General features: G+C 40.0%; 1 protein-coding gene across 4 annotated transcripts in view; it reads left to right on the top strand.

The window, feature by feature from the left end:
* The window catches only part of CLYBL (citramalyl-CoA lyase), a 167,949-nt gene that overhangs the window by 57,908 nt on the left and 97,378 nt on the right, over window positions 1-12,663 (top strand). For 2 of the 4 annotated variants that reach the window (XM_051780641.1, XM_051780643.1), the window contains exon 1: window positions 2,053-2,171. The exons of the other annotated variants lie outside the window; for them this stretch is intronic. In XM_051780641.1, coding sequence (XP_051636601.1) covers window positions 2,068-2,171 — 104 coding nt within the window. In that variant the 5' untranslated portion in view covers window positions 2,053-2,067. Of the gene's footprint in view, window positions 1-2,052; window positions 2,172-12,663 lie in introns of those variants that run through there. 4 annotated transcript variants of the gene reach the window in all.

Genomic DNA, 12,663 nt, shown 5'->3' with positions numbered 1-12,663 from the left:
ATGAGTATCCCAGCTCTTGCTCTGGGCAGTAGCTGCTGGGCAGCTCCTTCACAGACTGAAAATAATTAACTCTCATTAGAAAAATATTACTTTTCATTGGAGATATGCTGTGAAGCTTAACTTGATATTTTCCACTGGGTTTGAGGTTTTTTTAGAGAGAAGATGTTACTGAAATATGAAACATGCCATCTATTAGTGTCCTTTCTCAGCATTTGTGACTCCAGCCTGAGTGAAGCTGTAGTATTTCTGGAGTGAAAAGTTTAGTCAAGTAGGAGTATCAGGTTTACAAATTACCTTGCTATTTCATGGAATAAAAATGTTTAAAACACTGTAAATGTATCTATAATTATCTCATCTCTTAGTTCACTGGTAGATTTTATTGTCTGTCAAACTCTACTCATATTATGAGTGCTGTCTCTATTCTGTTTTTTGTCTTGCAATACAACTATTCAGAGAAATTATTTTTTTTTCCTGGAAAACACTACTAAAATTTTGGGCTAACGGGGAAGCTGACTGAGTGGAGAAGGAATTTTTAATTGCACTATTTAAAACCTTTTGCATACTTCGTTTCATCCATCATTAAAAAAAAATGTGGGGCTTCAGGTTCCGTTTCTAGTGAAAACTCCCTGTAAACATTTTTAAATAAAAAATATTTGAAAGAAGACTTCCTCCCATCTTTATGAATTGAAATAACCTGTTGAGGGGGAAATAAGTCCTGTTTTATGTCTGTAAGTCCTGGAAAGCATCACATATATGCTCAAATAGAGCAGATGAAAGAGACCTATCAATCTCCCTTCTGCTGTCGTGGTGATGTTGACTCATCTCTTGTTTTCCTTTCCTGTTAGGCTACAGAGGAGCATTTTTCTAGTGTCTGGACTGTGAAACAAACCTGTCCATGCGGCTGTGGTGCAGCCACGTGAACAGCAAGTCCCTCCAGTTGCCGCCTCACCTGGGAGCCACCCTTCTTGTTTTGCTCCTGCCATCTGGGGCTGCCACGCTTACGCTTGTCCTCTCTGCCAGCTGGAAAGTTGGTAGAGCTTGTACAACCCAGGGTGGTAGGAGTGTACTAAAGAGAGATAAATCGTGATTTTACTCAAGAAGGTAGTTCAGCCCATCCTTGAGACAGCAGTGATGAACCATCCCATAGGGAGATGCCTCTTTCTCCACAGGTTTCCGAAAGGAAACAGGTAACTTATGTGGGCTTGAGACCTTATATGTAGTTGACTAAAGAATTTTAGAAGGCACACTAGCAAAATTCCTGGTCTGTTAAATCAGTGACTTTTTATTTCATTGAATTCAGTAGTGCCAATATAATTCACACAGAGTGCTCCAGAAAATTCCTCTCTGGCAGTCAGGTGAATGGCCAAGCACAGGGCACCTGAAACTGAACCTCCCATTTGGTGAAATGACATGGCTGACACAGAAATGCAGGATCAGTGACCTCAGCTTGGGGTTCCCCAAGATAAACAAGAAAGAATTACCTCAATATTGGCTTAATTTATATTCTTGAAAAATAAAATACCTTCCAAGCAGTAACAAATGGAGCCTTCACAGCACAAACAGACGTGAAAATGCATCCATTGCTCTGCTTATGCTACAAAAAAGCCTGCACCCAAACTCCCAGTTGGGTATTATTTCCTGGATTTACTACAAAAAGAACAATGCATGTTTATTAAAAACAGAGTGGCTTTTAGCAGCAGCAGTAGCACCGCACACAATACACCAAAGCACAACAGGGGCCTTCTCCCGGCAATTGATGTGGAGAAGACCTTTGGCAGAGCAATATGGAAATTCACATTCAGTGGCTTGATTAATTTGGAGTTTGGAAGCCACCTTCCCGAGATGGATGACAGTAGCTTATTAAATAAATAAATAAGGAGCAAGCTGAAGTCGTGCTGGCGTTATAGCATCAGATTTATGTCATCTGCGCAGGCAGAAAAGGCCTTTGTGGCCGCTATTGTTCGGGCTGTCAGCAGAGGCCTTGGCAGCAGCCTTTTGTCGGGCCTTGTGTCGGGGGTAATAACAGGGAGATGATGGCGGTTGGTCTGTTTGATGTAACCCAGTTTTATGGATGCCGGGCTTGGCATCCGCACACGCAGGCGGAAGAAAATAAGCGTGCCGGGGCGCCGGGCCTGCCTGCCCTCAGCTCCCCTCTGCAGCGGCTGGCTGAGGTAGGCACCGGCTGGGGTTCCCGGGGTTCAGCTCATGGCCTCGGGCTGTCACCCAGGGAGTTGAACCGGGAGGAAAGGTGTCCCTTGAGATGGCTTGGGTCTGCTCCCCACCACCACAGTTCCCTCCTCCCCAGGCTCCAGAGCTGGGGAGCCTGCACGGGTGCTGCGGGAGTATCAGAAACAAGTGATGGCTTTTGGAGTACGTGTACCTAAATTTGCGTGGAAGTGATTAAGAGTTGTTTGGTACAAACCAGAATAACATGATATATAATAGTAATCTGGCACACTCAGGCTAGAAGTGGATAGGAACATAAGAAAAAAATGCTGCACCACAGGTTACTTACTAAGTGACGTTTTTAGAAGGGTGAAGGAACCCTGATTTAACATCTTTTCTGGAGATGCAATCTGCAATCCATTGGTTTTTGCTAAGGTCTTTGTAATTCTTTTCAATCTGATATTTTAATGTCTTATCCTAAAAAGCAGAAGATTTTAAAAAACAAAATGCTCTTTGGAGTGCTGTGTGATTCATTTTCTCTACAGAAACATAAAAGAGGTTTATGCTGCTCACGTCGGAGTCACTTAGCTCTTCCACACTAAACATGAAAAGTAGATAGATCACTGCAAGTCATCAAAAAATGTAAGCACACTTGAGCTGAAGGTGGAAGATAAAAAAGAAGACTCTCAGTTTAGAACCAACTCTAAGAGCAACCCACTTTATTATGCCACAAAGCCAATATCATTGGGTAAAAAATTAAAGAATATTTGGTACCCACTGAGAGTACCTGTCCAGTCTGAGCTCTGTGGCTGCAGATGAGTTTGTGTGAGGACTGAACAGTTGCCATTCACATTGGAGGTCTCAGTTTTCAATTTGCAGGTAGAACGTGAAAGTCATTTAAACTCCACTAATGCAGAACTGAATAATAGTGAATTTATTATAAAGACTTCTTGAACTTCCTACTTTGGCATTGCTTCACAGGAAAGTAATTAAAAGTGAACTGAGTTTGAAATCTGTGAACCCAATGAGAAAGACTCTTCATCTAGAAACTTTTTTTGGTGGGGGGGTGGGCAAGGACATTAAGAACAAAGTCATCAAGTTTCCTACTTTTTTGAGGAGTAGATTTTACACACGTATAAATTTTATGGTACACAAGTAAGAGGTTCACAGTATTCAAACAAACAAACAAACAATAACCCTGGACAAACTCAGGTCTTAGTGCATCTTGTGTCATTGCTAACTACATGCTAAAGAGATTTGCCAGGGTGGAATTACAGCACAGGAGTTTGCTATAAAATCCACAGAATTTAATCTCCTTTGTGTAATAAAAAAAATCTGTAAAAATACTGGCCATTATTCTGGATTATGCCCAAATTTCAGTCTTTTTGGAAACAGGGGTGTTAATTCTTTGTGTATGCATGTAATGGAGAAAAGTGTTTTCTTGAACCAACTTATTCACTCTTAAATTTGAGGGGGAGCTGAATGTAAAGAAGTACATTTTACTGGCTAATACTGTCTCATTAGCTATACGTATACTCCAACTGGGCCACTTTGAATGAAGATTTCAGTGTTTGATATGGTCAGTGATGTTATTGAGATTGCACGGCATTGATTTGGTAAGAACTGAGATCTGTAATAATGTGATTTCATTTAAGAAACTGTACATTCTGTTCACCTTTATGTGGCTGGCTGAGCTCAGTGTAAGCAATGCAAATTTGCTTTGAAAAACTATGTAGATTGGTAGAACAGAACTGCTGTGGTAAGCTAAGAAGGTCCATACTACATGAAACATTTAAAATTTAAGGGCTAAATATTATAGGTAACCATACAAGTCAATTTAACCTGAATCTTGTAAATTCGAGTTATATATCTGTAACTTTGGAATGTATTTTATTAGTATTACATATATCCTTACATGGCTTTTCATTAACTCCTGCACACACACCACTTCTTAAAGTGGTTGATTGTGGCCTTGATGCACTGAACACTGCATTGGCAACTTTAGTGGGGACAAGTTTTCATCCCCAGTAACCTTCTAGAAACAGAAAATCCTGTTTCTAAGAGGTTTTCTTCACTTCTGCGTGACTTCAGTTGGTGAATTGAGAGCTTCAAATATTTCAAAAGAAGCAGACCTCATTTTGCAGGATTTATCTACCCTAAATTACCCATGTAAAAAAACCCACAAAAACAACAAGAACCCCAAATTTGTTTTTGAAACATCCTTTTGCTGTACATTGTGTGACTTCTTATCTCTGGAGATACTCTTTTGTGCACTCAGTTGTGAGTGCAAATTAACATTAGACAATGTCTTTAGGTGGTATTCAAAGTATTTTAAAGATATTATGGCATTTATCAAAAGTAGGACACCCTGCTATGGTTTGGACTAACAGAAAATAATACACCAAAACCTGAAATGCTTTTTGAAGTGAAACAAAGCACATAGTTTTATCTTGCAAAAGTATCAAGAGCACTTTCTAACCCATTCAAATATTACTCATCTACTGCTGCTGTAAAGATGAATATAGGCCAGACAATCCCTCTTATTACCAGTGTAACTGTCAAACACCTGCACGCGTGAGAGATTTAGCTTGAGTTTGGCGGGCTTTGGATATACCATTTTCTGAAAGTCTGATTATCACTGATTTAGCCATGCAGTCTCATAGATAGAAAATGTATTTAAACAAGGTGCTTCTCTTTAAATGCATACCAGAAGTTAACTGGTAGTATTTTGCTTTTTCCTGTTTAGTCATGGAAAGCAGTGGGGTTTTTACCAGAGCAGCGGTTTACCAAGAATGGTGGGTATGCGGATTTCTAAAATGTTCTCCTTTGATAAAATGTTCAGCTTTGTTTTCTGCTCTTATATTAACTGTATGGCTCTGGCGTCCTTCCATCAATCTTTTCAAATCTCCTTTTTTTCTCTCTATTTGACTGCATTTCCTTTTATACCATTTAATTTGGTAGGATTTACTTCTATCTTGTTTGCTTGTTCATAGTAAATAATTCCAGTTACATTTCTTAGGGGAGAGCAAATATTTTTGGGTGAGGATCTGATCCCCAAAGTATTGAGATCACCATTTCAGTTAAAGCCTGCATTCTTAAGCAACCCTTAGAGTGTGGTCAGATATATATTTCAGGAAACTGAGTTTGTTCCACTAGTTGGATGCAAAAAGAGAGCAAAGCTGTTACCTTGACATTTCCTTTGTAGTTTCCTGCACCCCTCTCATCTGGCCAATCTGACTGAGTTTTATTAGGAAGAAAAATTTAGCAGCTACGAATTAGTATTAAAATGTTTTTGCTAAAACTGTGTTCCAGGTCCTTGATGTTAAGGGACTAGAAGAAAAATTAAATTCCAAAACTCCTCTTTGACCCATACATTAAGATACCTGAAGACCCAAGCAACCCATAATTCATGGGGAACTAGTCTGAGAAGTAATGACCTCTGCAGGTGTGTACACCAACTGTTAAAATGTAGCTCTGAATCAGAAAACTGTGGTTAAAACAATACATTTGGAGATCTTTCCACCACTGTTTTGTAATGTGCTGAAGTGTTTTTTGCTTATTTCTGAGCTAAGTTTCTGGATCCTAACCAGATCTTCCAAAAGAGAATGAAAAAGAGAGAAACCTTTTCGGAGTTTGCCCTGACCTATAAAAGCACTGCTCTGCAGGAGTTACAAATGGCTTTCTGGCTAAGTTCAGCTGAAAGGGCCTCTACTTTTGTCTCCAGCTCTGACAATAGCTGTGGAGAAGAATGTCTTCTTTAAAAGTTCTGGGGATCAAGCTGAACCTTCAGCTGCCAGAGTTTTGTCTTTCCTCTTCCCTGCAACACCCCCCCCCAAATGTTAAAGGGCCTAATCCTGCTGCCATTGAAATTGATGTAACTTTGTCTCTTTTCAGTACTTTTTTTTGGTAGACTCCTCTTTTGGGCTGCTGGAAGTATTTTTTAGGTTACTTTTTAGTATATTTTTAGGTTAAAACCAGGTTTCATATTTTACAATATAATATAAGAACAGGTAAGCAAAGGAGACAAGATTTAATTTCTGAAAAAAAACCTGTTTGGGTTTGATAATAAACAGTAGGAAGCTGGTGTTTTCTACATGGTTGCAGATGGTGTGAGCTCTCCTGGTTGCAAGGTTCTGGGCAGCTGTCCCCCAGTACTCAGGATCCAACACCAGTAGGCTCTCTGGAGTCAGGTAAGTAAAGCAGTTATTCCAAGAAATAGCTGAGTTGTCAGCAGGTGTCCTTGTTTATTTCTTTAAAAAGGAGTTCTTTGGTGCCTACAGTCTTTCTGATATTCCAGTGCTGCCCTACCTGCCCTGACAGTGAGAGCTGGGCTCATTTTACTTATAAGAGTCCCACCATCACCCTGACCAGGTTCAGACTCCAAAAATGCTAAAGTCATCCAGCCACTTGCTGTTTTGGTGGAGGATCCCTTATTCCTCCTTTGGAAGCTGAGCAAGAAAGAAATACCAATCACTTTTTATATAGCAAAAATGTACCTATCCCTCAGTCTTCCCCAAAACAGCGGGTATCCTGGAAAGCAGGATCTCTTGGACAGCATGGATAATAGGGGGGACTCAGGCTCCCCTTTCCTAGGACAGACTCTTATACACAGTGACCTGCCCCTCCTTTTGTACAGCGATGTTTTAGGACAAAGAAGTACTTGTGAGGGAGCTTATGCTGGACTGGAGATGTTCTGCAGCAGGGTGAGGGCCTGTCAGAGCACACTTTGTTTCTCAGTCCCTGGTCCTCACAAAGAGCTGCTGAGGACTGAGGACAGGGCAATACAATAGGAAGGGTTAAAAGCCTCCTTAATTGCAATTATCTTAAATTGCTAAGACAGAAGCCTTGTGATGTAGCTGCAGCTTTTAAAGTGCAAGTTGTTTGGGCAACTTCTGCAGTCAGTAAAGGGAGAGAGGCGCATTGGGAGGGCAGGTCCTGCAACCCCAAGATACCAGGCTTATTCTTTGGAAATATCTCATTCTCTTGGTTCATAGTAGTGATCATCTACACAAGAGATGCTTTAGATTCCAATGTGAGATGAGATTACATCTACTCCTGAACTGGGAAATTATTTAAATTGAAAAAGTTGTGATACCACTGAAGAAGTTTCAGTCCCAAAGCAGCTAGGGAAGCAGAAAAATCATTCTGCACCCAAAATAAGCCTCACAGTTAGCTGATGAAAAAAAAGACAAATGATCCTAAAATATGTGGATTTCCAAAGGACTATTTCTCTGAATATGTATTTGTGAACTTGTAGAACCATTACAAAAATATATTATGCTTCGCAAAGGAATGTAAAACCGGCATTAAATTGACAAAATAAGATTTTGAGACAATCATTACAATGCCTTCTTCCTTTTCATTATTTGGATTTTTCATATGGAAAGCACGTATCTTCAGTTTAACATCTTCTGGGGTTTTGCTTAAAATGGAAAAAGTACACATAGAGACTTCCAAGATACTTACACTGTAGCAACAACCATTTTGAGCGGAGGCTGTATTTGCTGGATACAATGCAATGTCACATAGAAATGCTTAAATTACTTCTGAGTGAGCTGGCTCAGGAAGTCAGAGCAACGTAATTACATTAAGTGCTCTACTCAACCTAATGTTTTTTTCTGCTTGTACCAGAACAGCTTTGGTATGTCTGATGGTATTACATTAGGTGTGTCAACTTTCTAATGCACAGAGTAATGCACAGTGCTAAAGAACGGGAAGACCAACATAGATGTCATGAAAAGAAGAAACTCAGTGCTTCTGACACTGCATGATAAACTACAGCAGGGAAACATCATGTGTGTGTTTGTGGGTGCTGTATAAAATCTATATGATCTATTTCATATATTGTCAGGCATAAAGAAGGGCCTTAGAGTAGGATTAAATCAGAAAGAAAAAGGAACAAATGTGGGATCATTTGGCCTCCTAAGGCCCTTAAGAGAACGGAAAACAAGTGTAACAATGTGATGATTGTAGCTCCAAGTTGTCTCCTTGGTGCGACACTGTTGTAGGGCTCCCTGGTGTACCTACAAACTGTGGGATTTGCCTTTGCACCCCACTGAAGGCAGCCTTGGATGCACCTAGCAGCACTCCAAAATCACAGCTCACTGAAATGAAATGGAGACTAGTGCATTTCTTTAAGGGTAGAGAAGCCCAGAGGATAATGCACTCGTTTAACTGCCTTGCCTGACTTGATGTATGAAGTAGATTCACAAGTAGTTCCCATAACATTTTGCTGGTGGTTTAATCATTACCAAGAAAAAAGCCTAAAGAATGCAGAGAACAGGACACTGTGCTTGTGGGTTTTTTCAGGAGCAGTGTTTTCTTCTGTTTCTAAGAAATGCATGTCTTTGATGAGATATGGCTGCAGGCTACCATTTTACATTTTATGGCTGCAGGCTACCATTTTACATTTTATGTCGGCTACCTTTTGTCAGCAGCTCATTATTGATGCTGTATTCTGTTTTAATTCACACTCCTCTGCTAATCAATTACAGCATTTATCCATTAATCAGGTATTCTGACAGGGTCAATAACCGCTTTGCAGTTTTGTGGGATGTTGCACATTATCAAGCAGGTAGCAATAGTCGGTGGATTAGTTTAGCATGGTGTTGTTTTCTCAGGCTGGTGGACCTTCAGGGGAGTAAACACTTAGTGAGGCTTCTGGCAATTATTTGGGTTTTTTTGATTCCTTGTCGAAAACCTCATCTGTTTGCAAAATACATCTTCACTGGTGGGTGTGCGAGAGCATGTGCATGAATGCGTGCACTCACGCATGTGAGCCTGCATGCACCCATGTGTGCCTGCCTTCCCCCATCTGTGTGTGTGCAAATAGACGTAGGTACCCTATAGCCTAAATAGCCACCTTATAAAACGTGCCAGTTCAGCTGTGTGGCTTGCAACAGCTAAACTGGTGGTAAATCGCCACCAACATTAAAGGTGTTTTTTTTTCATTTTAGCAAGTGGTATAGATAACAGAGGGGGCAACACTTAATTGGACAGTTACAGTTTTGGTAGTTAAGTTACCATCTATAATGATGGTAACAGGTTTCAATTATCTTTTTTATGACAGATGTACCAACATTTAATTGTTTCTCGTCAAGTGTGGAAAGAAAAGACACTTCTGTAGATTTTTCAATTCTTCTACATGTCACTTAGCTGTCTGCACCATTGTTTGAGCTCCTTTCTCTCATCCTTTTTGCAGCAATGAGTTGTGTCATTCCCTCATGATCAGCACTTTTGTTGTCTTTGTTTTTTGCTGTACCTCAGAAGTCCATCTTTTCTTTCATCTCCTTCCCATTCATGCATGAGGGAACAGTTGTGCTCTGTTGTGGGGATGTTCCGCTGGATTTCAAACAGTAGGGTTTCTTTTTATTCTCTTCTAAGAAGTACAATGGGGCTGAATGTCTGTTGCAGAATGCACACACTAATATGCCAGGTTATTTGGTTTCTAAGAAGTCAATAAAAATGCTACATTTAGGTTCAGTACTTGGCTTGCTTTTTTTTTTGCTGTTTGCCTTTCGGTCTTCAGTTATAAATCTGTTTGTTTGTTTCTGGTTATAAAATATAATCCTCGATATTAAATCCAGGCATGGAATCAACAAACACTTAGGAAAAAATGTTACTGGAGATGGAGTATTTTCACACTAGCAGATTTGGCAGACTCTATCTTCCCTGATAAGGAAGGGAAAATTGCCGCCAAATCTAATTAATGGGTTCTATAATGGGGAAGGAGAGAGAGGGAGTACAGGGCAGGGGTTAGATGCAATCATGAGTTCACCTTGGCAAAACTTTCTTGTTTCTTGGAGACTTAGCTAGTCTTTGCATTTAAGAAAAGGAAGCTTTAGTATATTTCATTTTTAAGGACTTTTTTTGCTTATGCGTATACTTAGTTTATAAACACTTGTTCAAAATCCGTTTCAATGGCAAAAGGCTAAAGACATAAAAAGCTAGAGATATCTTCAGACACTTTGTTCTCATACTCAGGAACAATCTTCAAAATCCTTCTTAATGAGGTCATAAAAGAAAAAAAATCGAACAAGTGGTACTTGTGTACCTCTCTAGGATGTGTCATCAGGGTCACTTGCCACTAGGTTATCCTATTTAAAAAGGGATTGGGATAGTTCAATCAAGCATTGCATTAAGAGAGAGACTTTGATTAATTCCTTCTCTTCTCTATTGTGCTATAGATAATTTCAGTAAATTTGTGATACTTTCTTCTTAGCCAGTGTTGAGGCTTAGCGTTCTCGATGCGTCATGCTGAGTATTAGCATTTATTGGGCCTATTTGGCTGAAGTAAAGAGGAGTGTAGGCTGCAGACAGCCCTCTAATCTTTGACAAGTGAGGCCATTCTTTCAACATTACCGTTATCTCAGGTCATAGAGAGAAAGTGTTCTCTTACAGGTTTGCTGCAGGAACAAATATGGCATGTAAAGGAAGGGGAAGAAGAAAAAGTAAGTAGGCTGATGATTTATTGCAGATTTTGGAAAAAATAGAGGTGACTTTTACAGAGAAAATCGCTGTCTCGAATAACTTGTTCATTTTGTGACACAATGGGAGAGAATTAAAGGAAAGCAAAGCTGAGCTGTGTTACTAACTTGTGCTGTGGCTGGAGACTTGAAATGCAGCAGAACTGCAACTCAGAACCCAGCTGTGATTGCATTATTTCTATATTTTGTGAAACCTAACTTGTTTTTTTAAAACTGATTGGTTTTGGTGGGAAATTTCCTTTTTCACTTAATTGTCATTTAAAGAAAAAAAAAAAGGAAAAACCTAAAAGGACCTGTTTTGACAATGAAGGAATCGCATTACATCCTATTTCTCAACTTAACATGCACTTTTTTTTCCATTTAAATATAAGTCTTTAGAATTTGCATGATATGTCTTTTATTCATTGTAAAAAATTTCTGTCTTTATGTTGTTTGGTGTAATCTCCCTTCCCTTCCCTAGCTCATTTTGAAAATGTGTGTGATAGTTGCTTTGGAAACTCAAGGCCCTGTTGGGTATACACATATTTAGGCGCTCTTTAAAAAGTGGATTTTTGACCTGATAGACCGTAACGGCTCCCAGGGAGCCACTATGGTCATTGTGTAAATCCTTCTTAGTTTTCGGTTTACTCACTTGATATACCGTAACGGCTCTTAGGGCCGTTATGGTCTTTTGTGATAATCCAGCTGCTGCACATGCGTGTGAAGCTTTTGTGCCTAAAAATCCTGGGGAAGTTTTGTTAGAAGCGTAGCGGGCACATCCAGAATTGCTTCCTTTCTGCTGCGGGGGGATGAAATGGCTGGAGGAAAAAGTGGTGGCTCTTCTTCCTTTCCCTCTGGCAGCAGCCAAAAATACTGGGGCACCTGAAAGACTAAACAACCTGCCAAAAAACATATATACAAAAGATCCACAAAACCTACTGTTGGATGCTCAAAATATCATCTGGAAAGACTGATTTGATTCAAAATGTTTACAAGTGTGAAACGACTGATTTTTATTTCATTTATGCAGTTGTTTAATGTATGTCTAAGATGTGTCAGGCTTCTGCCCAGTGGGATTTTTGACAACTGAGTTATTGACCCTTGAAAACAGGGAGTTGTAAGTGAAAGTCTGATATAGTCGTAACTATAGCAACACTGTCAGTGTTCCTGTAATTATTAACTTTTTTTTAATAAAAAAATTAAGAAGCTGCTTCTTTTCTTAAAGAAAGCTTTATTAGAAGCTGATGATGCCACCATGGAGATGTGATATGTTGAAATAATGTGTGTCAGCTAATTACTAAAATAATTAAAGTACCAGAAAGTATGGAAAAGAACCAAACATCACTTGCATGTACAAGTAAGGCCTGTTGGTTCGAACGGTTTGTATGAGGCAGTGATGGTAGACAGGTTTAGCCATAATTTTGTTCTGTGTAAAGATGATAGAAGGCTACGTTTTCATTACTTTGCAACTTTTCATGGGGTGCTGCCCTGAGAGAGTCCATGTTTGTACTGAGGCTTCAGGCAGAGATTCAGACATTTATTTGGATCTAATTCTCTGTTGTTGGGGACCAGGTGATTTAACTACAATGTGTGTGCCTGCTCTCAGCATGGAAGAGCGGCTGCGACTCCCACAGATGGAGTTTTACGTGGGCTTCATGGCAGAGAATGCTGCAGAATGTGATGCCAGTGGGCTGTCCGAGCCACACTAGCCTGTGCTACACCCTCCCTCTACTAAGAGTTACCAGAGGTTGCAGGTTCTTATCCTGGCATGTCTCTAAGCACGTGTAAGACATATCTCCGTTGTACCACTTCCCATGCTTTTCTTCCAGCTCTTGCTCCATGGTGGCTGTCAGCTGATGTGGTGCAGGTCGGGCACCTTCAGAAAATGATGCTGTTTTTCTGGAGTAACCCTTCACCCACATGGGGACACAGCCAAAGCCTTCTCATTTGAGTATGGTTTTCCAGGACCATATGTATTCATGTTTTAAGGGGGAATCAAGAGGGGAGGAAAACACTTCAACAGAATATCCTA

This window comes from Manacus candei, unplaced genomic scaffold (genome assembly GCF_025592945.1).
Source record: "Manacus candei isolate 608988 ecotype Guabito, Panama unplaced genomic scaffold, ASM2559294v1 h1tg000014l, whole genome shotgun sequence".
Classification (NCBI taxonomy): domain Eukaryota; kingdom Metazoa; phylum Chordata; class Aves; order Passeriformes; family Pipridae; genus Manacus; species Manacus candei.
This window is presented reverse-complemented; position numbering and strand designations above follow the sequence as displayed.